At 43.5% G+C, this 25112-nt stretch overlaps 1 protein-coding gene across 1 annotated transcript in view; it reads left to right on the plus strand.

Annotated features, from left to right (window-relative positions):
* Nucleotides 1–25112, plus strand: part of FRAS1 (Fraser extracellular matrix complex subunit 1) — a gene marked incomplete at both ends in the record, with an annotated part of 156298 nt that overhangs the window by 24631 nt on the left and 106555 nt on the right. Inside the window, 7 exons of the mRNA XM_015827704.1 lie at nucleotides 7286–7441; nucleotides 8852–8998; nucleotides 11804–11950; nucleotides 16686–16826; nucleotides 19519–19662; nucleotides 21072–21212; nucleotides 24383–24644. Of these exons, the coding sequence (XP_015683190.1) occupies nucleotides 7286–7441; nucleotides 8852–8998; nucleotides 11804–11950; nucleotides 16686–16826; nucleotides 19519–19662; nucleotides 21072–21212; nucleotides 24383–24644 (1138 nt within the window). The remainder of the gene's footprint in view (nucleotides 1–7285; nucleotides 7442–8851; nucleotides 8999–11803; nucleotides 11951–16685; nucleotides 16827–19518; nucleotides 19663–21071; nucleotides 21213–24382; nucleotides 24645–25112) is intronic.

Raw genomic sequence — 25112 nt, forward strand, 5'->3', positions numbered from 1 at the left:
GGAGACATCAAACAGCGAATCTGGACAGCAGCAGCATGCTTTCTCCTCCAGACTGCCGTTATTTCCCTTGTAATTTTCTGAATCGCTGTAACGAGGATTCATTGGGTGTCCAATATCCCTCCCACGCATTGCATACAAAAGGCTTCTTGTAAAACCCATTTTCCCCATAAAATCTTTTCAAACATCTTGGCTGAGGAGACGGTCAGGAGCCCTTGGCTAATGAGCTGCTGAAAGTAGGGACTGTCAGTTTTCTTCTCCTAGTAATGAATCCCATTCTTGGTGGGTGAGTCTTGCACATGTTGCAAGACAACTAACTGTGAGAGGGACCTCGGAGTCCTAGTGGACAATCACTTAATTAGGAGCCAGCAGTGTGCTGCAGCTGCCAAAAAGGCCAACACAGTGCTAGGCTGCGTTAACAGAGGGATAGAATCAAGATCACGTGAAGTATTAATACCACTTTACAATGCCTTGGTAAGGCCACACTTGGAATACGGCATCCAGTTTTGGTCACCACGATGTAAAAAAGATGTTGAGATTCTAGAAAGAGTTCAGAGAAGAGCAACAAAGATGATTAGGGGACTGGAGGCTAAAACATATAAGGAAAGACTGCTGGAATTGGGTATGTCTAGTCTGATGAAGAGAAGGACAAGGGGGGACATGATAGCAGTGTTCCAGTATCTCAGGGGCTGCCCCAAAGAAGAGGGAGTCAAGCTATTCTCCAAGGCGCCTGAAGGCAGGACAAGAAGCAACGGGTGGAAACTAATCAAGGAGAGAACCAACCTAGAACTAAGGAGAAACTTCCTGACAGTTCGAACAATTAACCAGTGGAACAACCTGCCTCCAGAAGCAATGAATGCTCCAACACTGGAAGTTTTCAAGAAGAGACTGGACAGCCATTTGTCTGAAATGGTATAGGGTTTCCTGCCTGAGCAGAGGGTTGGACTAGATGACCTCCAAGGTCCCTTCCAACTTTATTATTGTTGTTGTTGCTGCTGCTGCTGCTGCTGTTGTTGTTGTTGTTGTTATTATTATTATTATTATTATTATTATTATTATTATTATTATTATTATAATAACTTGTCTTTAGCAGTTAGGAACAATATGGGAGGCACCATAGCACCACTTCATCATTGCTTTTTTATTTTTTTTAACATTTTACAGGTAGTTCTCAACTCACAACAGTTCATTTAGCGACTTTCAAAGTTATGATGCCATTGAAAAAAATGACTTATGGCTGTTATTCACACACTTTTTTTAAATTTTATATTAATTTTTTCATACAATTCAATAGTGCTTATTCAACAACGTGTTGTCTGAGTTTATCATTCACTAATGCACATTTAATTACTAATCCTTGATTCCTTTCTCCAGCCATTGATAAAACAAATCCCAAGTCTGATAGTATTCTGTTTCTTCTTTTTCTTTCAACCTCATAGTAAGTCTGTCCGTTTCTGCACAATCTAATATTTTTTTAAATGATTTCTTCCTCTGATGGTAATTCTTCCGTTTTTCACATACTTAACAACCATTGCAGCATCCCCATGGCCACGTGATCAAAATTATGACACTTGGGGAACTGACTCACATTTATGACGGTCGCTGTGTCCCGGGGTCATGTGATCCCCTTTGGCGACCTCCTAACAAGCAAAGTCAATGGGGAAACCGGATTTACTTAACATCCGGGTTCCTCACTTAACAACTGCAGTGATTCACTTAACAACTGTGGCCAGAGAAGTAAGTCGTAAAATGGGGCAAAACTCACTCAGCAAATTTCTCACTTAGCAACATAAATTTGGGGCTGAATTTTGGTCGTAAGTTGAGGACTACCTTTACTGTAATTTTGTGATGAACTGCCCAGAGTTCAGTGCATTTTGGTTGTTTGTGGTCAGCCAGATGTTTAGAAGGGATTTGCTATTTTTATCCATCTGCTGAGTCCTTCCCAAGGACCTGGGATAAGCAGGTGTTTAGTATTAAAGGTTATTGTTGCAGGAGGTAAGCTGTTCCAAGTAAAGCTGCTTTTTGCAAATTATTGTGGTTCTGTGGGACAAATGCAGGAGATCTCACTGGCATCCCTTCATCTCTGTCATAATCTGCATGTGTGAAAACAGATCTGATAAGTGTGGCGGGAGCGAATCCTGCTCAAATCCCGTTCCTCCTGAAGTATCCATTTTTATAGCAAGACATAGAACAGTGATGGCGAACCTTTTAGAGACTGAGTGCCCAAACTGCAACGCAAAACCCACCTATGCATGGTCGAGTGCCGGGGGTGGGCGTGGCCCATTGGGTGGGTGTGGCCCATTGGGTGGGCGTGGCTGTGGTGGTAACGGCAGACTGGGTGGGACTAAAAAGTTCAATCAATCAATTTCAACTTTGCAAGATTTTTTTTTTCCCACGAGAAGTTGAAATTGACTGATTGAACCTTTTTTTTTTTTTTTGCACATGGCGGCGGAGGCCTAAAGCGAAAAGGTTTTATAAAACCCAGCTGAAGGCCTAGGAGTGGGGGCGACGATGCGTGTGCCCAGTCTCTCCCGAGACTCACGGCGGAGACCGTGGGCACGGTATCCAAGCGGTGGTGACTTTATCTTCATAACTAAAAAGGGCTTTAATTCTTGAGACTGCGAGGTAATTGATTACACCGTGTACTACGAAAAGGTCAAAAAGGGGTTTCTCAGAGACCGAGACAAACGACACTAAAGAACACCGGTCCAATTTTTTTTTTTAATTCATTCTAGGTGGCATTTTCGGCCAGCTGTTCCTTGAACGAGTTTCCTTAAAACTACAGGTGGTCCTTGAATTACGACCACAATGGAGCTCAAAATTTCTGTTGCTAAGTTTTGGGAAGTGAGTTTTGCCCCATTTTGCGACTCTTGTTTTCCCCTCCCAATGTTCACACTGAAAACATGGCTTCTTACAAAGTAAAATCATTATTCCGTGTCCTACATCAGTGATGGCGAACCTTTTAGAGACGGAGTGCCCCAAAACTGGCCCCGCCTCCGCTCAACCCACCCCTGACCCACCCCCGTTCTGCCCCACCCCGCCTGCCCGCAGGGCCACTCACCGCCTCCAGGGCCCGCCGCAGATCGCCCAGGCAGCCCAGCAGCGCCATGGTGGCCACGCCCTCTCCCCGCGCCCAGCATCAACTGTGCATGATGGGGCGTGAGGGCATAGTCTTGTCTACGCTGCCTGGCTTCCAGGTCCTTGGCTGCCCTGCTCTGCGTGGGCCATGCTTAGGGGTGATTCTTCTCCAGGGGGGCTGCTGGTGAGGGGGTTGTGGGGGGAGGCAAGGCTGGGGCAACGGCACGTGTGCCCACAGAGAGGGCTCCAAATGCCGCCTCTGGCACCCATGCCATAGGTTCGCCACCACTGTCCTACATCATACATGATAGAGAATCGGCCTTCTTCTGGATGACAGTTTTTTAATGTCCTTGAAAAATTTGTCAGTAGAACCAATTACTAAAGGAAGATACATTCAAGCTGAAGCTGGACAATCCCATCTGTCAGGATGCTTTAATTTGTCTTTCTTTATTGAACAGGGGATTGGAGGTGAGAACTAACTTGGCCCTTGCAACGTTGAGTCGGCAATGCTAATATTCAGGCCTCTGCTGGGCAACTGTCATGTTTTGGAGGATATTTGCAATCAGTGTAGTGCCTTTGGCAAAGGGAAAATTTTGCTATCACTCTCTCAGTTTGCTGTTTCCTGTGCTTGTTAGAGAAGGAAGTAGGGAAGGATTTGATCCACTGAAGCAGAGCTCCGATGTGGAAGGTGGAAGAATTGCATTGATAGTAGAGTAGGGTAGGGTAGGGTAGAGTAGAGTAGAGTAGAACAGAACAGAACAGAACAGAACAGAAGAACAGAACAGAACAGAATAGAATATAGAGTGGAATGGAATGGAATGGAATAGAATATAGAATAGAATGTAGAGAATAGAATAGAATAGAATAGAATAGAATAGAATATAGAATATAGAATATAGAATATAGAATATAGAATATAGAATATAGAATAGAGTGGAACGGAACAGAACAGAACAGAATAGAACATAGAGTAGAATGGAATGGAATAGAATATAGAATAGAATGTAGAAAATAGAATGAATAGAGTAGAGTGGAACGGAACGGAACGGAACAGAATAGAATAGAATATAAAATAGAATGGAATGGAATAGAATAGAATATAGAATAGAATGTAGAAAATAGAATAGAATGTAGAAAATAGAATAGAACAGAACAGAACAGAACAGAACAGAATAGAATAGAATAGAATAGAATAGAATAGAATATAGAATAGAGTGGAACAGAACAGAATAGAATCCTATAAAGAACAGTTGCTGGAAATGGGTATGTCTAGTTTAATGAAGAGAAGGACGAGGGGGGACATGATAGCTGTGTTCCAGTATCTCAGGGGCTGCCACAAAGAAGAGGTAGTCAAGCTATTCTCCAAAGCACCTGAAGGCAGGACAATAAGCAACGGATGGAAACTAATCAAGGAGAGAAGCAACCTAGAACTAAGGAGAAATTTCCTGACAGTTAGAACAATTAACCAGTGGAACAACCTGCCTCCAGAAGCGGCGAATGCTCCAACACTGGAAGTTTTTAAGAGACTGGACAGCCATTTGTCTGAAATGGTATAGGGTTTCCTGCCTGAGCAGGGGGTTGGACTAGATGACCTCCAAGGTCCTGTCCAACGGTTTGTTTGTTTGTTTTTTATTATTATTATTATTATTATTATTATTATTATTATTATTATTATTATTATTATTATTATTATTATTATTATTATTATTATTATTATTATTATTATTATTATTATTATTATGAATAGAATAGAATAGAATAGAATAGAATAGAATAGAATTCTTTATTGGCCAAGTGTGATTGGACACACAAGGAATTTGTCTCCAATACATAAGCTCTCAGTGTACATACAGGCAACAAGTGATAAATCCTGATCATAATCATAAAATACAATCATAATAAATCATAAGATACAACACTCGATAGTCATAGGATACTATGGTAAATAAGCAATCAACATAAATCATAGTAGGATAACTAAATAAAAGCAATCAACATAGATCATAAAATACAAACAACAAAGTTACAGTCTCTCTGAGCTTGGCTGTTTTTCTTGCAGATGTTTCATTACCCAAACTAGGTAACATCATGAGGGCTAAGGTAATGAAACGTCTTCAAGAGAAACAACCAAGCTCAGAGAGCACCAAGGACCCCTCATGTCAGCAATGAACTACAAATATTCTCCTTTATTAGTATAGTCATAGGAAGCTAAGAAAATAGGTAATAGCAAAGATGAGAAGGATAATAGCAATGCAGCCCTAGTAGGTGGTTTGACATCCCAGGGCATAAGACAGTGTTGTGGGAATTAGTTGTTCAGCAAAGTGATGGCCTGGGGGGGAAAAACTGTCCTTGTGTCTAGTTGTGTTGGTTTGCAGTGAAGTATTAGTCACATGCAGTCACGTGAAGTATCAGTACCACTTTACAATGCCTTGGTAAGGCCACACTTGGAATACTGCATCCAGTTTTGATCACCACGATGTAAAAAAGATGTTGAGACTCTAAAAAGAGTACAGAGAAGAGCAACAAAGATGATCAGGGGACTGGAGGCTAAAACATATGAGGAACGGTTGCTGGAATTGGGTATGTCTAGTTTAATGAAGAGAAGGACGAGGGGGGACATGATAGCAGTGTTCCAGTATCTCAGGGGCTGCCCCAAAGAAGAGGGAGTCAAGCTATTCCCCAAAGCACCTGAAGGCAGGACAAGAAGCAACGGGTGGAAACTAAGCAAGGAGAGAAGCAACCTAGAACTAAGGAGAAACTTCCTGACAGTGAGAACAATTAACCAGTGGAACAACCTGCCTCCAGAAGCGGTGAATGCTCCAACACTGGAAGTTTTTAAGAAAAGACTGGACAGCCATTTGTCCGAAATGATATAGGGTTTCCTGCCTGAGCAGAGGGTTGGACTAGATGACTTCCAAGGTCCCTTCCAACTTTATCATTATTATTATTAGTAGTATACCTCATAGCATTGTCTTGAGGGAGGAAGTTGAAACAGTTTATGTCCAGGATGTGAGGGGTCTGTAGATACTTTCTCAGCCCTCTGTGGCTGGTGCTATATACAGATGTTCAATGGAAGGCAGGCTGATTGCAGTTGTTTTTTTCTGCAGTCCTAACTATCCCGTGAAGTCTGGGTCTCTCTTGTTTGATCATCTGGTTGCTCAGAAAGAACAGCCAGATAGACACAGGGAAAGCCAGGATGGAAAGCCATCCCGAAGCCTGGCAATTACTGGTGAATGGTCCTCTGGCCTGTCTAAGAGTCAGAGTTGCTTCTCCTTTGAAGAGCAAACCATACCAACAAATGTGTACAATAGTACAGGTCCTTGATTTACAAGGTCATAAAACGGGGCAAAACTCACTTAACAACTGTCTCCTGTAGGAGCAGAAATTTTGGGCTCAATTTTGGTTATAAGTTGAAGACTATAATGTCCTCCACCTTGAATTATTTCTAAAAACAATACAGGTAGACCTCGACTTACGGCCACAATTGAGCCCAACGTTTAAGTTGCTAAGTGAGAAATTTCTTAAGTGAGTTGTGCCCCATTTTACGGCTTTTCTTGCCATATTTGTTAAGTCAATCACTGCAGTTGTTAAATCAGTAACACGGTTGTTAAATGAATCTGGCTTCCCCATTGACTTTGCTTGTCAGAAGATCGCAAAAGGGGATCACATGACCCCGGGACGCTGCAACTGTCATAAATGTGTCGGTTTTCAAGCATCTGAATGTAAATCACGTGACCATGAGGATGCTGCAACCATCGTAAGTGTGAGAAATGGTCATAAGTCACGTTTTTCAGTGCTGTTGAAACTTCAAACTGTCACTAAATGAACTGTTGTAAGTCGAGGAGTATCTGTAAAGTCGGGATACATGAATGAATGAATGAATGAATGAATGAATGAATGAACAACTGAACGACTGAATGAACGAATGAACAAATGAACAAATGACTGACTGACTGAATGAATGAATGACTGACTGACTGAATAAATGAACAACTGAAGGACTGACTGACTGACTGAATGAATGAACAACTGAACAACTGAAAGACTGACTGACCGAACGACCGAACGAACGACCGACCGACCGACCGAACGAACGAACGAACGAACGAACGAACGAAAACTCACAGTTGTTCCCGTGTGATTCTGTTTTGACCATTCAGAAAGTTGACTTATTATGAACTGTACCAACATTTCTGTCTTCTCTGAGCAGATTGCCATCCGCTTTGTGAGTTGTGCGTCGCAGATCTCCACACAGACAGAGGAAGCATCTGTCTGAGGTGCCGTGATACCCATCACCTGCTTCTGAAGGACCACTGCGTTCCAGACTGCCCCGTGGGATTTTACCAACTCGGAGGAGCATGTCAGAGTGAGTAATGCCTGAGAAAACAGGGGCCTTAGCAATCAACAGCTTTGACATGCCAATTAATTTCCCATCAGATAAATAATTTTTTCAACCTGTGGTCTCTCCTTGCGTGAAGCCTTAATGATAAAGTTATTCATAGGGACATAAAATTACTGCTGTCTTGAGTCAAATCAAAGACTGTAGAATTTCAAGAGACTTTCAGAAGCTAGATAGAAAGACATCCTCAAGTTCTCAAGTGACTGATATCCAGAACCATCCACCCTCTGGATAGCATATATAATCATCATAATGAATAGATGTTGATGTAAATGGTATTTTAAAGCTGTCTCTGATGGTTTTCTGTTATCTGTTTTGTGTGTAATTACTCTGATTCCTCTATCACCTGATGTTCTTCCATTGTATTTGATAGCAACTGGCATAATTGATATTAATATCAGTTGATATTGCTGGCTGGGAAGGAGAATGATAAAGAGTCCATCAACATCTGGATGGGCCAGGTGTTCAATAATATCAATTTGTCAGTCATTTATGATGTGGGGTTGGTTTATGGCACCAGTTTCTCAATCGCTGCAGGAGATGGGGGACGATTTCCATTCCTGGATAAATCCCAATAACGTAGAATTCACAGCAATTAAGGTAGAAAGTCCAGTCAAGGCTTAAATACTATATTGGGGTTGTTGTTTTTTTTTCCAAAAAAATTAAGAATATTATTTTTCTACATCACAAAAACATGAGGAAATTCTCTTGAGAAATGAGCAGATATCAACCGGAAAATGAAGAGATTGGAATAGCTTTACCCAACCTGGCACTCATACAGTAGTTCAAGGTCAAACTTAGCTGGATATACTGTGTTTAATACATTCCAGGAATATAAGAGAGTCAGTTTGGTCTAGTGATTAAGGCACCAGGCTGGAATCCAGGAGGCTGTGAGTTCTAGTCCCACCTTAGGCATGAAAGCCAGATGACTTTGGGCCAATCACCAGAAAGCAGTTTTTGCTTTGACAAAAGAGTTAGATGATGCTGGAGGGGGTGGGGAGGATGGTGCATGAGAGTTTAGCTAGACATAATAATACTGGACTTAGTGTATGAGCCAAGGTTAATGAAATAAGAGATGATAAGAATTGGCAAGCTGGAGAACTGGAGGGAAAGCCTGCATTTCAAACTAATTGGAGAATGTGATTTATGACAGTTAATTGGAGGAGGGAATTGTGCTTTGATACTATGGGCTCAGGGAAGGGGACTCCAGTTTTTGGCTTCCACCATGTTAGTGCCGATGCCATGCTTCTCAAATAAAGATTCTTTAAGGTAAACAATGCCTCGAAGCTCTTTGAAGAGTTTCATGCGTCGGAACCATGACACATGGAGCTTGAGAGTCTGCATGTTAAATGCCTTTGTCTACTGCTTCCCTTCCAGAGTGTCATCCTTCCTGTAAAACCTGCACAGGAGAAGGCCCTTTCTCCTGCACTTCCTGTGACCCCAACCTCGTCCTTTCTCATGCTGGCTCATGCCTCTCGGCCTGTTCCCTGGGATTCTTTCAGGATGAGAACCTTCATTGCAAGCGTACGTGGTGCCTCAGTTTCTCAGTTTTATTTGGGACAATGTTTTAGAAGTCGGTGTTCTCGTTCTCTCTCTCTCTCTCTCTCTCTCTCTCTCTCTCTCTCTCTCTCTCTCTCTCTCTCTCTCTCTCTCTCTCTCTCTCTCTCTCTCTCTCTCTCTCTGTGTGTGTGTGTGTGTGTGTGTAGGACAACTTGCTATAGCCAACTCACCACGGCCAACTTGCAGGACAATTCAGTGTGGGTTTAGTTTATTTTATTATTCATCCACGCATTATAAAAGCTGGTGATCATGGGAATGATTTCATTTGATGCAAGAGGTTAAAATAATTTTGACCNGGATAAGGAAATGGAAAATGCTTGTAGGTTCTGAATGATTTCAAAAGACTTAGCAGGAAGAGGTCTGTAGGTGGTTTGATGTTGTTTGGGATTGGGAGCTTAAGTAGAGTTATGGCTGGTTGGATGGGAGACCACGTAGGAATGTTACAAGGTCGACTGGGAAATCAAGCAACAGAATTTGCTGGGAGTTGAAGTCCACACGTCTTAAAGTGGCCCAGGTTGAGAAATACCGCACTAAAGTGTACATTTCTGGTTCAAAAGCTACAATGGCCAAGTTCATACAATACACTAATTCAAACCAAGCAAATTGCATTATGATTTCTCTAGGACAGGGATCTCCAACCCCCAGTCCGTGGACCGGTACCGGTCTGCGGCGTGCCAGCAACCGGTCCGCACAAACAAACAAAGCCCCATCTGCGGGATGCAGGCAGCACACAAAACCACGCCACCTCTGCTCCGCGGAAAAACCTCTATCCACGGAACCGGTCCCTGGCGCCCAAAAGGCTGGGGACCTCTGCTTTAGGACATTTCCATGTTCGAGACATGTTAAATTGTCCTTACCTTGACTCCCATAGAACAGAAAAGAGAAAAATCCAACTAAAATTAAGAGGTGAGCCTTAATCGAGATGTTTAGTGTAGTACATTGTACAACAGGCTGAGAGAGATACAATTAAAAGAGACTGCAAAAAAAAACAGCCTTGCAGTGAATCCCAAAGATTCATATCAAGTAGTTCTAGTAAATGTGCATCCCAGTCAAATCTAAGTAGCTTACACTGTACATTTTATATTGCTTTTACGCCGCCGTTTTGAATAATATGTCACTAGAATATTTGAAGTTTGTAAATGGTAATACATCTCATTATTAGCCATTTCTTCGCTCTGTTAATCCACATATCTTCTTAATGTTACAGTTGTTAATTAATTAAGCCTTGTGACACTCTCTGGAATTGATAAAGTGAAATGAGATGCCATAGCATAGAAAATTAGATACAAGCGATATTATAGGATGGATTGGATTGAGAGAAGTGGGCAGGCAGCCTGGAATTGTGTGTCCTTAAACTTAAAGGAAGAAAGTTAGTGAAGAAGGAGGTTTAGTTTTTGACTGTGATCACTTTGAAGCTGTATCAACTCAAAGAGTTCCATTCTTGTTTGATCTATCCCGTTAATTAATCTGTTAAAGCAGTGTTTCTCAACCTTGAAAGTCTAAGATGTATGGGTGTTAACTCCCAGAATTGCCCAACCAGCCAGGGCTGGCTAGGGAATTCTGGGAGTTGAAATCCACACTTTTTAGAGTTGCCAAGTTTGAGGAACTCTATGTTAAGGTGTTGCAGGACTCTATCTGCTATAGATTTGTGGGTGTCAAGCATCAGGGAAATCAGAAGATCCATGCAATTCAAATGGATATAAAGATTTATTGCAAGCTTAAGCTCTCTACGAGAATCTGAATTACTAAAGGCCAAAGTGAATTGGCGGTAGATAAAAGTCAACGGAATTCAAGGTGGGCTGGACTTTGATCTCTTGTGGGTGCGAAGGCACTCAAGACTAATGACACGTTTGACCCCTCCCTCCGGCTCAGCCTGGTCATCTCCTACACTCGGATCTTCATTGCTTTCAAATGAACTCTTATGTTTATGTTTAAATATGGCCCTCTGTCAACCTTCCCTTGTAGATGCAAATTGAGCATGTCAGGAAAAACTCTGGAGCAGTGGTTCACCTCCTTTCTCAGTAGTCTGTTCCGGTCAATATTGAGTGGGAGGGGAGAAATCACACCTACGATCCCTCACTTGTGGGGTGCCTGAGAGTTTGACGCTTTCCCTCTTTCTATTTAACATTTACGTACAACTATTGGGTGAGGCTATTTCGTTGAGTTTGTTGTCATCAGTATGAATGCCTTCCCTTATTATGGTGTCTCCTAAAGAAGTTGAGTTACACCAAGGTTTCTCAACCTTGGCAACTTTAAGAGGTGTAGACTTCAACTCCCAGAATTCCTCAACCAACCATGCTGGCTGGGGAATTCTGGGATTTCAAGTCCACCCGTTTTAAAGCTGCCAGCATTTAATTTTGAATGTACCCAAAAAAGGAATGTATTATTACATAGGGAGAAAATCAGGTTCACGGTTTAAGGAAAGAAATGAAAATCAAGGTTAATTTTTGGCTCCGGATTGTCTGCTGCACTATGACTTTGCTATGTTGGTCAATGATAAAAGGAAGAACTTGGACTTATTTAAATGGTGCACTTCTACTTTTCATAATTCTTTGACATACCCCAAGTATTTTATATACGATGTAGCTCAGTAATTTGTGTTTTTTTTATCATTTCTGTATTACAAGTTGCAATACAGAAATGATAAAAAAAAAAACTGTCCCCATAGAAAGAAGTCTGAAGTGTTCTTTGAAATTTTCTTTAACCCTTATAGCTTCAGTTCTTAATGTGAAATCTGATCAGTCCTGATGTTTTGTCTTTTCTCTCCAGCTTGCAGTGACCCGTGTCTAAGCTGTGATTCAAGATCCCACTGTACTTCTTGCAAAGACCCATCTAAAGTCTTACTGTTTGGAGAGTGCCAATATGATAAATGTCCATCACAATATTTCCTCGATTTGTCTACCAGGATGTGCAGAGGTGAAGGGAATCTCAAAAATGTTCACGTTGAGTCTGAATAACAATGATCAGCCACGTTTTAATGGTCTGCGTGGAACCCACGCTCGTGGTCTCTTCCCTAACTGCCTGTCTCCTGCCATATCTTTTCTTTTCAGTTCTGTCTCCCACTCAGCAGACACCCGTGCCTGCCCACATACAGGTAGTCCTTGACTTACAACAGTTCATTTAGTGACTGTTCAGTTACAACAGCACCGAAAAACGTGATTTGTGACCGTTTTGCACACTTACAATCATTGCACCATCCCCAACATTTAGTCACTTGGCAACTTTCTTATGACAGTTGCAATGTCTTGAGGTCATGTGATCACCTTTTGTGACCTTCTGACAAACAAAATCAATGGGGGAAGCCAGATTCACTTCACAACTGTGTTACTAACTCAACACCTACAGCGATTGACTCAACAACTGTGGCAAAAGAGGTCGTAAAAAGGGCCAAAACTGACTTTAACAACTGTCTCGCTTGGCCACAGTAATTTTGGGCTCCATTGTTGTCGTAAGTCAAGGACTACCTGTACATGACACTCACACACACACATGCTTGCTGCTGTGGGTAAATTCTGGCCAAGGGTTTGCTGTTGTTTGCTCTGCTCAATGGTTAGTTGAATGATGAATGAGTTTAACTTTGTTAATCCTTCAGTTACTTCCTCTCCTTAACATTGGTTCATTTATTTATTAGATTTTTGTGCCATTTTTATTACTTTTATAAGTAACTCAAGGCCGTGAACATACATTGTACTCCTTCCTCCTCTTTTTCCCTGTAACCACAACCCTGTGAAGTGAGTTGGGTTGAGAGAGTGTGATTGGCGGAATTAGAATTCCCAGTCCTTTGGTGATTGACCCAGAATCAACCAGTTGGCTTTCATGCCTAAGGCAGGACTAGACCTCATTGTCTCCTAGTCATTGGCCCAAACTTACCCAGCCAGCTTTCATGCCTAAGGCAGGACTAGAACACACTGTCTTCTGGTGATTGACCCAAAGTCACCCAACCGGATTTCATGCGTAAGGCAGGACTAGAACTCATTGTCTCCTAGTCATTGGCCCAAACTTACCCAGCCAGCTTTCATGCCTAAGCCAGGACTAGAACTCACTGTCTCCTGGTGATTGACCCAAAGTCACCCACCTGGATCTCATGCCTAAGGCAGAATTGGAACTCACAGTCTCTTGGTTTCTAGGGCAGCACTACACCAAACTGGGTTAACTAGTTTTATAGATTAAAACTCAACTGGTTTCATATATATATATGCTGGAAATGTTGCAATTGTCCTTCAGTAGAGGTCCTTGAAGACCCACCAAGAGAGCCAGCCAAGTCCTGGTGTCTTGTTCCAAGAAAAAAAAATCAACTATCAGAAGAAGATTGGGGTCTTGCCCTTTTCTGACCTAAACAAAATTGCATTATAAATATATTATCCAAGGGAAATTCTTTCCATCTTCTTTAGTGACCTATCTCATAATTAGCTACCCTGAGACCGACTGATCTGATTCCCTTTTTAACAATCAAGGTCAAGATTTCAACATGATGAAAATAAGGAGCAGAGCCTCCGATTAATAAGGGCTTCTTTTATTCATGAATTTGCTAGCTCGTTGGAACAAAACAGGATCTAGTATTCAATGTAGACGGTCGAAGATGGAAAGCGGGGCCAAGGGATCAAAACTTGACCTAGGCACAAATCCCAGGAATCCCTTAATTTTGCTCTCGTCGAAATTCACCATCCAACGACTTCCTTCTCCAGAACTGAAGAAGCTTCTTGGACGAGAAACGAAATGCTTTCAAGAGAAAAAACCCCCCAAGAAAGTCCACTTGCCTTTTGAGACGCACCTTTGGCACCACCATGACCTGGATGCTTGAGAATCCACATAGACAACCATCTCCCACCTTAATGTCAAATAAACCCTCGTGCTTTTCAGCTAGAAAAAGCGCATTGGATTGTTTCCATCCTGGTGTGATGTGATAATATTTACTCAACCAGATGTTAAAATAATAGCGTTGAATTGACATTCCATGTGGTTATCGCAGGGGCTGAGATAAGCTATCCTAGGTGAAAGGCTGAGGATTTGGCAGAGAGATCCAAAGAACTTCTCTGCACTTCTGCTTATCACAGCTCCTTATCAGAGAGATAATTTTTACCCTTGTCTTCCAAAAAACAGAGCAGGAGAGTAGCTCTCTAAAGACCATCACCAGCACTTCCTCCTCCTCCTCCTCCTCCTCCTCATCATCCTCCTCCTCCTCCTCCTCCTCATCATCATCATCATCCCATTCATATCTTCTCCCCCATTTTCTCTTGGCCAACAAGAGCAATTTCTGTAGGCATCTTCTTTTGTGATGGGAACCCGTTTTTATTTTCTCTGTTTCTTGATATATATGAATTTTCTGCTTCAAAGAGTTGCAGGGAACAAGACAGAAACTAGGAAGGTGTGGAGTGGACAAGCGGTGGAATTTTTATTCTCCTTCCTCTTCCTCCTCTTCCTCTTCCTCTTCCCCTTCCCCCTCCCTCCCTCCCTCTTCCTTCCTTCCTTCCTTCCTTCCTTCCTTCCTTCCTTCCTTCCTTCCTTCCTTCCTTCCTTCCTTCCTTCCTTCTTTCTTTCTTTCTTTCTTTCTTTCTTTCTTCAGAAATTGGATGCTATTTAAAGTATAAGCAGGCCTCAATCCTTCGTTTAGTGACAGTTCAAAGTTAGAACAGCACTGAAAGAAGTGCCTTAAAACCGCTCCTCACAGTTTCAACCCTCCCAGCATAGGCATGGTCACGTGATCAAAACGTGGGCGCTTGGCAACCGGCATACATTTACAATGGTGGCCGTGTCCCAGAGTCATATGACCGCCATTTGGGACCTTCCCAGCTGGCTTCTGGCAAGCGAAGTCAATGGGGGAAGCCAAAATTTGTTTAATGGCCACACGATTCATTTAACTGCAGTGATTTCCTTACCAAACATGATTTTAGGTCATAAAATCAGGCATAACACTCTTACCAATAGATCGCCTTGCTTAGCAACATAAATTCTGGTCCCCGTTTTGGCCGTACCTTTATTTTAGGGTACCTTTATTTTAGGGTTACCTCATGAGTTGGAAAAGTGTCCCATTCATTTTGTGGTACCTTTATTTTAGGGTTACCTCATGAGTTGGAAAAGTGTCCCATTCATTTTGTTCAGAAGAGCCAGTGGAAACTCTGGATTAGTGTTGCTCCACCTGGACAATTTTAAGAGGTGTGGACTTCAACTCCCAGAATTCCCCAGCCAGCATGGCTGGCTCGGGAATTCTGGGAGTTGAAGTCCACACCTCTTAAAATTGTCCAGGTTGGGAAACTGCTCGGGAGGCTACAGAAAATGGCGTTGTAGACCACACACGGCTATCTAGATTCTGTTTGAACAGAACTGTATCTGTATTTCTTAATTTTTTTTCTCTTCACCACCACTTCTATTTGCTCATCTCTCGTCCCATCTCTTCTACTTCATAAGCAGTCAGCGTCAGTGTCTTATAAACGTAGCAGATCCCAAGTCCCCCAAATCCATTGATTAGCAATATATAAATGCCAAGTCGGCCTAATCACAGTTTAGATTCCTTTCTTCACCTTGCCCGGTTATTATAGCCTTTTCTTCAGACCGATCCTTTTCGTTCTGGAGTAGAAGGCGAGATGGAGGACCTTGTGGTCTTCCGATCATCCACTTATTATCCACATTCTTTTCTGAAAATGAACTGCAAGTCAATGTCATCTTCCTTGTCAATCTGGCCTGCCTAATTAGCAGTGTTTGTGGGGAATCCCACAGGTCTCAGTCAGTGAGAGAGAAAAAAGATTTATTACTTGGTAAGGCCACACTTGGAATCCTGCATCCAGTTTTGGTCACCACGATATAAAAAAGATGTTGAGACTCTAGAAAGAGTGCAGAGAAGAGCAGCAAAGATGATTAGGGGACTGGAGGCTAAAACATATAAGGAACGGTTGCTGGAATTGGGTATGTCTAGTTTAATGAAGAGAAGGACGAGGGGGGACACGATAGCAGTCTTCCATTATCAGGGGCTGCCACAAAGAAAAGGGAGTCAAGCTATTCTCCAAAGCGCCCGAAGGCAGGACACAAAGCAACAGATGGAAACTAATCAAGGAGAGAAGCAACCTAGAACTAAGGAGAAACTTCCTGACAGTGAGAACAATTAACCAGTGGAACAACCTGCCTCCAGAAGCGGTGAATGCACCAACACTGGAAGTTTTAAAGAAGAAACTGGACAGCCATTTGTCCGAAATGGTATAGGGTTACCTGCCTGAGCAGGGGGTTGGACTTGATGACCTCCAAGGTCCCTTCCATCATCATCATCATCATCATCATCATCATCATTATTATTATTATTATTATTATTATTATTATTATTATTATTATTATTTACGGTGCAGCCCACATGGGCTGATCACCGCTCTAGCCACTAGGGAGGATGGATGGAGCATCTCCTCATCTGGACTGCTGAAGAAAGAGCAGCCGTGCCTGCGTTAACGTAACTGGGAAACGTGAAACTCCAGGGAAGAATTTTGTGTTATTTTAAGACTGTCTCTTTTGGCGTTTCTTCCCGGGTTTTACATCTGTTCTCTCTGTTCTTCCTTTGCCCTTCAGTGTGTTTGTAGACAGTAGTGACGTGATGGATGAGATCGGAGGGGTATAAAGGGAGACCACGGTGGCTCTGTGGGGAACCCTCTCTTTCATTGTCTTATTCCAGAGTGCGACTGGAGCTGCAACGTTTGCCACGGTCCCAACCGCACGGATTGCCTGCAGTGCATGGAGGGATATTTTCTCCAGCAAGGAGCTTGCGTTGAGCATTGTCTGCCAGCATTTTACAGGGAATCGGAAACGTGTCAAAGTAAGTCTTGATGTCTTGGCACAGGGACTTAACGTACAATTTTGTGCAATCATCTGAGAGGGCATGGTTCAAAAATCACAACAAACAGTTGGCTGTTTAAAAAAAATACAGCAGAGGTCCCCAACTTTTGGGGCACCAGGAAGAGAGGTTTTTCCGCAGACTGGAGGGTGTGTGGTTTGTGTGTTGCCTGCATCCCGTGGATGGGGCTTTGCTTTTTTATGTGGACCGGTTGCTGGCATGCCACAGCCCGGTACTGGTCCACAGACCAGGAGTTGGGGACCCCTGCACTACAGGTAGTCCTCGACTTACAGCGGTACATTTAATGACCATTCGAAGTTACAACAGCTTTCAAAAAAAGCGACTTGTGATCATTTTTCATACTTACGACCTTTGCCACATCCCCACAGTCATATGAACAGATTTTGGACACTTGGCCACTGACTCATGACGCTTGCAATATCCTGGAGTCATGTGATTTGAGCGTTTGTGACCTTCTGACAGGCAAAGTCAATGGGGAAGCCAGGTTCAGTTAACCACCGTGTTGCTAACTTAACAACTGCGGTGGTTCACTTAATAACTGTGGCAAGAAAGATCGTAAAAGGGGGCAAAACTCACTTAACGAATGTCTTGCGTAGCAAAAGAAATTTCAGGCTCAGTTGTGGTCGTACGTTGAGACTATGTGTAATCTTTCATTGGATAGGTAATGTCTCCAAGGGACCAGTTCAATAAGTAGCCAAGGCAAGTGGGAAAGTTTTTTTCCAGGCCTTTACCTGGCCCAGTGATGGCGAAACGTTTAGAGACTGAGTGCCCAAACTGCAATCCAAAACCCACTTATGCATCGTCGAGTGCTGAGTGGGTGTGGCCCATTGGCTGGGTGTGGCCCATTGGGTGGGCATGGCTGCTGTGGTAGTGGCAGACTGGGTGAGACTAAAAAGTTCAATCAATCAGTTCCAACTTTGCAAGATCTTTTTTTTCCCCGCAAAAAGTTGAAATTGACTGATTGAACCTTTTTTTTTTTTTTGCACATGGCGGTGGAGGCCTAAAGCGAAAAGGTTTTATAACACCCAGCTCAATGCCTAGGACTGGGGTGATGGTGCGTGTGCCCACAGAGAGGGCTCTGAGTGCCGCCTCTGGCACCCGTGCCATAGGTTCGCCACCACTGACCTGGCCTGTCACTCGGAGGAGGAGCTGCAAAGGATGTGGCCTTCAAGAGTTGGGTGATGCTGTCTAAGTTGCCTTAAAGCTCATATGGGAATTCTCTAAGTCAGTGGTTCTCAACCTTTTTAATGCCGCGACCCCCAACCGGTCGTAAGTCGAGGACTAAACCGGTCGTAAGTCGAGGACTAAACCGGTCGTAAGTCGAGGACTACCCAACTGGTCGTAGGTTGAGGACTTTCCCTGCCCGGGAGCGCCGCGCATGCGTGATTCCGCCCCCTGCGCCGGCCGAGGCGTAGCTGGCAAGCGGCAGAGACGGAGCAGGCCGACCACCAGCTGGCCCAGCTCAAGGGAGGTAAGGTACCCGCCGGAAAAGGGGGAAAAAATGGCGGACAGACTTGCTTGGGGAACCCCGTGAAATGGTTGATCGACCCCAAATGGGGTCGTGACCCATAGGTTGAGAATCGCTGCTCTAAGTGATGTATCATGAAGTAGCTCTTCTTAGGTTGAATGGTAATGCAGACAATGGGATGTAGCAGCATAGTTGGGAGAGCAATGGATTCCTCTCCTATCTCAGGCAACAGGCTGCTACTTCATCTCCGGTCAAGTTTGATAGGATGTTTCTCTAGGGAGGAACCAAGATTGCCCTGGATCTCCATCATCACATGGACTAAAACTATTATTGTGTTCCCCTTCGGTTTATATACATAAAGTAAGGAATCAATCTTAGCAGCTTTCCCAAATCTGCCATCCTTCACGTATGTTAGGAGAACTCCAAATATTCCCACCCAAACTACCTGGAATTCCTTGAAGCTGTAGTCCTAGTACATCTGGAAGACATCAAGTTGGGAAGGATGGCATGGATGATATATATCAGGGGTCCTCAACCTTGGCGACTTTAAGACTTGTGGACTTCAACTCCCAGAATTCCTCAGCCAGCTTTGCTGGCTGAGGAATTCTGGGAGTTGAAGTCCACAAGTCTTAAAGTTGCCAAGGTTGAGGACCCCTGATATATAACATAAGAAGGCACTTGAGGATGTCTCAAGGGAACAAATTAACTCATTTTATAATGCCAACAGGGAGAATCTTGGAAGCTAGATAAGCCTGGAATAAATGATTTGCTATAGAAGAGAATGTGTCTACGGGTTGAATTCTGGAGTCCTTGGTGTTCTCTGAGCTTGGTTCAACAACCAAGTGCACAGAGCACCAAGACTCTTAGAATTAGTGAGCCCAAAGGAACACTGCAGTGGAACTGAGGCAAAGAACGGCATTGGTGTTGACTGGGATTTGAATGGGAGATACTGGAAATTTCAAACTTATTGAAAACTGAGTGTCCGTTGGCTTCCATAAAGCTGCTAAGAAATCTTCAGAGTTGCCGTCATCAGGATGTTGAGCTCATCTTTACCGTTTTTTCATATAGTACCTGATTGTGTTTGCCATCCTGGTTTCTCAGGGGTGAGAAAAGCATAAAATGAATTGCTGTATCCCGTGTAATTTGGGAAGCACTCCTTTCTGAGTTTCTTACGGGCCTTTTCAGGATGTGATGATGACCGCTGCCTCCAGTGTGATGGGCCTGGGAAATGTGTGCGCTGCCAGCCTCCGTTCCTGCTCCTGGAATCCCATTGTGTCTTGTCTTGTGGAAAGCAGTTCTACGGAGACCGTGGAGGGCAGATATGCCTAGGTAAATGAATTCGTGCATTAAAAGTTAAACATCCTTGGTGCCCATCATTATTCCAACAATCATGCCTCGTTTAAGTAAAACCAAACCTTTTTTTTTAAAAAAAAAATTGAATTGTGGAACATATTATAGAAAAACCTCAGTAGAAGTCCTGTCTTATTTATTGTACTTTGTATTCAGTTGGCCACCTAATGAGAAGGAAGGACTCACTGGAGAAGAGCCTAATGCTGGGAAAGATTGAGGGCAATAGAAGAATGGGACGACAGAGAATGAGGTGGCTGGATGGAGTCACTGAAGCAGTAGGCCTGAGCTTAAATGGACTCCAGAAGATGGCAGAGGACAGGAAGGCCTGGAGGAACGTTGTCCATGGGGTCGCGGTGGGTCGGACACGACTTCTCAACTAACAACAACAATTCAGTTGGAATGATAACTCCACAATTAAGCAAATTCGGTGCATGATATCTTCGGGAACTTTTGGAAAAGATAATGATTAGGCTAGATAGATGATCCCCATCCTTTCATCCCTCCAGAAATTCTAGCTAATAATGTATGTGTCAACATCCAGCTCCAGAATCGCCAGGTTGATTAAGGGCCTGGAGGCAAAAACATAGGAAGAACGGTTGCAGGATTTGGGTTTGGCTAGTCTAGAGAAAAGAAGAACTAGGGGAGATATGATAGCAGTCTTCCAATATTTGAGGAACTGCCACAAAGACGAGGGGTCAGCTTATTTTCCAAAGCACCAGAAGACAAGACAAGAAACAACGGATGGAAGCTAATCAAGGAGAGACGCAACCTGGAATTAAGGAGAAACTTCCTAACAGGGAGAACAATTAATCAGTGGAACAGCTTGCCTTCAGAAGTTGTGGGTGCTTCATCACTGGAGGTTTTTAAGAAGAGACTGGACAGTCACTTGTCTGAAATGGTATAGGATCTCCTACTTGAGCAGGGGGTTGGACTAAAAGACCTCCAAAGTCCCTTCCAGCTCCATTCTGATTGATTGAATGGGGCCCACAAGCAAACTGGCCCTCAGTACAGCTCACACAACAAGGGTGTTATGTGGGCCATCACAGGGGGTCCCTAGAACTGTTAAGCAGCTGCATTCTGTACCAGCTGTTGCTTCTGAATATTCTTCAAAGATAGCCTCATGTAGCGCCCCTTGCGGTAGTCCAGATGCGAGATGACCAGGGCAGGAGTGACTGAAGGCTCGTTGACTTCACATTGTTGACATCTGATTGCAGCTAAAATAGGTGGCTCTTTAAATTAGCCTTCAGATTTCAGCCACATCAAGCCTCGTGGCAATCGTGTTCAAAGTTAAGTTTCCTTGACTATCAGTAAAGGAGTTACGTAACGGTGACCTTGTTTTCTCAGTTAAAGATGCCTATCCTAGAATCTCGCTTTTCCTTTCATGCTAGCTTGCCCCCAGGGATGCTTGGAGTGTGACGGTTCCACCAGCTGCCGAGTCTGTAATTCCAGTACGTTCCTTCAGAAAGGCCTTTGTGTCGCTGACTGTGGGCGTGGCTTCTACAACGACCCCCAAAATCGGCAGTGCAAATGTGAGTTTCCCCTCCGCCCATTATATGACAATCTGCGTCAGCTGCAGTTTCCCCCTTTTTTAAGATGAAAAAAAACCAACAACGATTTTACAAGGCCGCAAATTAGTGAGTGACGTTTATCTGCATCACAGGCATAATAGGCTGGGTTCACGCTACACTCTGAACTACAGTTTATCCTCAACCATGGTTTGTTGGATAAAAACCAGAGGTCTCCAAACTTGGCCACTTTTAAGACTTGTGGACTTCAACTCCCAGAATTCCTTAGCCAGCATGGCTATCTGGGGAATTCTGGGAGTTGAAATCCACAAGCCTTAAAAGTTGTCAAGTTTGGAGACCACCCCCCTGGAATAAATCAAGCTTGAATACATACAGTACAGTAAGATATAAACCAGGGGTAGTCAACCTTGGCTCTTTTATGACTCGTGGACTTCAACTCCCAGAATTCCTGAGCCAGCTAAGCTAAGCTGGCTCAGGAATTCTGGGAATTGAAGTCCACGAGTCATAAAAGAGCCAAGGTTGACTACCCCTGATATAAACCATGACTTGTAATCCATGGTGACTAGATCCATGCGCTAACATTTGCTGAAGGGCCTCCGAACACATGATGATTTATTAGGTTGCGTATTGTCAGTTTGAAGAAACCTGGCATTATATTCCTGCGTGTGTCACACTGGGGAAAATTTTTTAAAGGAAATTTTCTGACATTCTGCAAACTACAGCTCTGAGAATTCTTTTGAGAGAAATTTAGAACCATAAAGCATTTTAAACAGAAATATATATTTACCGTACAATATTGATCTAATAAAGGAGGATGTTCACTAACATTGATTTTATGCCTCCCTACGTATTCTTTCCTCATTTCTCCTGAAGCATCCTGGCTATTTTTAAATTGCTAGAAATTTCTTCTTGAGGTTCTGGCTCTTCTTTTGTCCCCCCCCCCCCATATTCAAATTCAAATTATATTTTGAATTTGATAAGGCAATATGAAAGCATAAAAGTATCAACCATCGTTCCAACAGAAAGACTCACGTCAATAACAATGTAAACTATGAAGAATGCCTAAAAGCTGACATTACTAACAAGAGGCTATGTAGTGTTACAAACAGTACAGTAAAGATTCTGATTAATGTAAATTTCGAAACTATTAAAATGATGAGGTGAAAATAGAACATTCAATAGAAACCTTATCCATGAATGACAGGTCAACTTAAATTGAGCAATGTATTTGTCCTTATGATCACAAATGGAGCCAGAATTTCCATTGCTAAAGAAGGTGGTTCTTGCCTCATTTTACGACTTTTGCCACTGTGGTTAAGTGAATCACACGGTCGTTAAGTGAATCCAGCTCCCCCATTGACTTTGCTTCTTTGGAAGCCATCTGCAGAGGTTGCAGAAGGGGATCACGTGACCTTGGAATACTCCAATAGTTGTAAATACATGCCAGTTGCCAAGTGCCCAAATTTTGATCATGTGACCACGGGGATACTGGGACAGCCGTACAGATAGTCCTTCACTTACAACCATTCGTTTAGTGACCATTCAAAGTTACAATGGCACTGAAAAAAGTGACTTATGAATGTTTTTCACCATTTATGACCTTTGCAGCATCCCCATGTCGACATGATCAAAATTTGGATGCTTGCCCATTGTCTCATATTCATGACGGTTGCCGTGTCCCGGGGGTCACGTGATCCCCTTTGGTGACCTTCTGACAGCCAAAGTCAATGGGGAAGCCATTGACACTTAAACTGTGTCACTAATTGCAATAATTCACTTAACAACTGTGTGGTAGAAGGTTTGTAAAATGGGGCAAAACTCACTTAACAAGTGTCTTGCTTAGCAACAGAAATTTTGGGCTTTAAATGTGGTCATAAGTCGAGGACTACCTGCAAACACGAAGGCCAGTTGTAAGTAACTTTACTGTTATAACCTCAAACAGTCGCTAAACGAATGGTCATAATGTTGAGACTCTAGAAAGAGTACAGAGAAGAGCAACAAAGATAATTAGGGAACTGGAAGCTAAAACATATGAAGAACGGTTGCTGGAATTGGGGATGTCTAGTCTAATGAAGAGAAGGACGAGGGGCGACAGGATAGCCGTGTTCCAATATCTCAGGGGCTGCCCCAAAGAAGAGGGAGTCAAGCTATTCTCCAAAGCTCCTGAAGGCAGGACAAGAAGCAACAGATGGAAACTAAGCAAGGAGAGAAGCAACCTAGAACTAAGGAGAAACTTCCTGACCGTTAGAACAATTAATCAGTGGAACAACCTGCCTCCAGAAGCTGTGAATGCTCCAACACAGGAAGTTTTTAAGAAGAGACTGGACAGCCATTTGTCCGAAATGGTACAGGGCAGTGGTGGCGAACCTATGGCACGCGTGCCAGAGGCGGCACTTGGAGCCCTCTCTGTGGGCACGTGCGCCGTCGCCCCAGCCCCGCCTCCCCCCGTGGGCCCCTCCTCACCAGCAGCCCCCCTGGAGGAGAATCGCCCCCGGGCGCAGCCCGCATAGAGCAGCGCAGCCAAGGACATAGCAGGCATCCGGGACAAGACTCCGCCCTCGCATCCTATAGCTTGCAGATGATGCTGTGATGATGATGCTGTGGGGTGTGGAAGGAAGGCGTGGCTGACATGGCGCTGCAGGGCTGCTTGGGCGATCTGCGGCAGGCCATGGAGGCGGTGCGTGGCCCTGTGGTTGGGTGGGGCAGGGAGCGGGTGGGGCGGAGCAGGCAGGGCGGGGGGAGGAGTGGGGGCGGGGGGCGGTTTTTGGGCACTCGGTCTCTAAAAGGTTCACCATCACTGGTATAGGGTTTCCTGCCTGAGCAGGGGGTTGGACTAGTTGACCTCCAAGGTCCCTTCCAACATTATTATTATTATTGTTGTTGTTGTTGTTGTTGTTGTTGTTGTTGTTATTATTATTATTATTATTATTATTATTATTATTATTATTATTATTATTATTATTATTATTATTATTATGTCAAGGACTATCTGTAATGCCAAAGTATAAAAATAAGGGTCTGTTCCACCTTTGAGGACTCCTGTTAACCATCAATTTCTGATGGATTTTGCATACTGGTGCACAAAGTTCAGGGACTTTATATGTTACGGAGGGAGTGTTGTGCCAGAGTAATTAATAAAGATTGCTGAATTTTGTATCTTCCTTTGGTTTTAGCTTCTGGGCCTGCTCCTGGGTTCAAGGCCAAGAGCCTCCTCTTGGTTGGAATCGGAGGGCTGAAACTTCTAGATGGTTCCTTGCTGGAAGTAGAAAACGTAGAGGACTATGGAGAAGGACTCCTCTTTCGCATGGCAGCCCCTCCCACCAACGGCAGGCTGGTGGTCCTGGCTGAAGGCAAAGAAAGGGAACAGGACCGTTTCACCTGGGAAGACGTGAAGGAACAGCGTGTTTTCTTTCTCCACGACAAAACGAAATCCAGGTGATTGGGTGGTTCTTTACATCTTCTGTTCCAGAGAATGGGAGGAGAATGGGAGAAGATCCCTCCGAAGAATGTAATCCCTTCAAACGGGGCTTAATTCTTAGAACGTTTCCTCCTGATCAATTGCAATTGATGGATTTAAAACTATTCCAGTTTTCCTGCAACTCTGGAAGCCGAGATGTAACGGATGTCCATAAGCCTTTCCCTTGAAAACGGGCGTTGTTTTTAGGTTTGGAATTCCAAATCGTGAAGGTCTTTGTTTCTTCAGAAATACAGTGCGCCATTTTGGACCTTCACGTAAGGGGTTGAAAAAGTGAACCGGTGAACGTTCCTTGGTGAAATCTAAATTTATAGGCAGATGGCATAAGAGAGATGTTCCTGGCTGTGAAACCAAGAGGCTATTGTAGGTCAATACAGTCTGGTGTAGTGGTTGAAGCACTGGCCTGGCAACCAGGAGGCTGTGAGTTC

This window comes from Protobothrops mucrosquamatus, unplaced genomic scaffold, assembly GCF_001527695.2.
Source record: "Protobothrops mucrosquamatus isolate PMUCROS unplaced genomic scaffold, P.Mucros_1.0 scaffold3891, whole genome shotgun sequence".
NCBI classification, from domain to species: Eukaryota; Metazoa; Chordata; class Lepidosauria; order Squamata; family Viperidae; genus Protobothrops; species Protobothrops mucrosquamatus.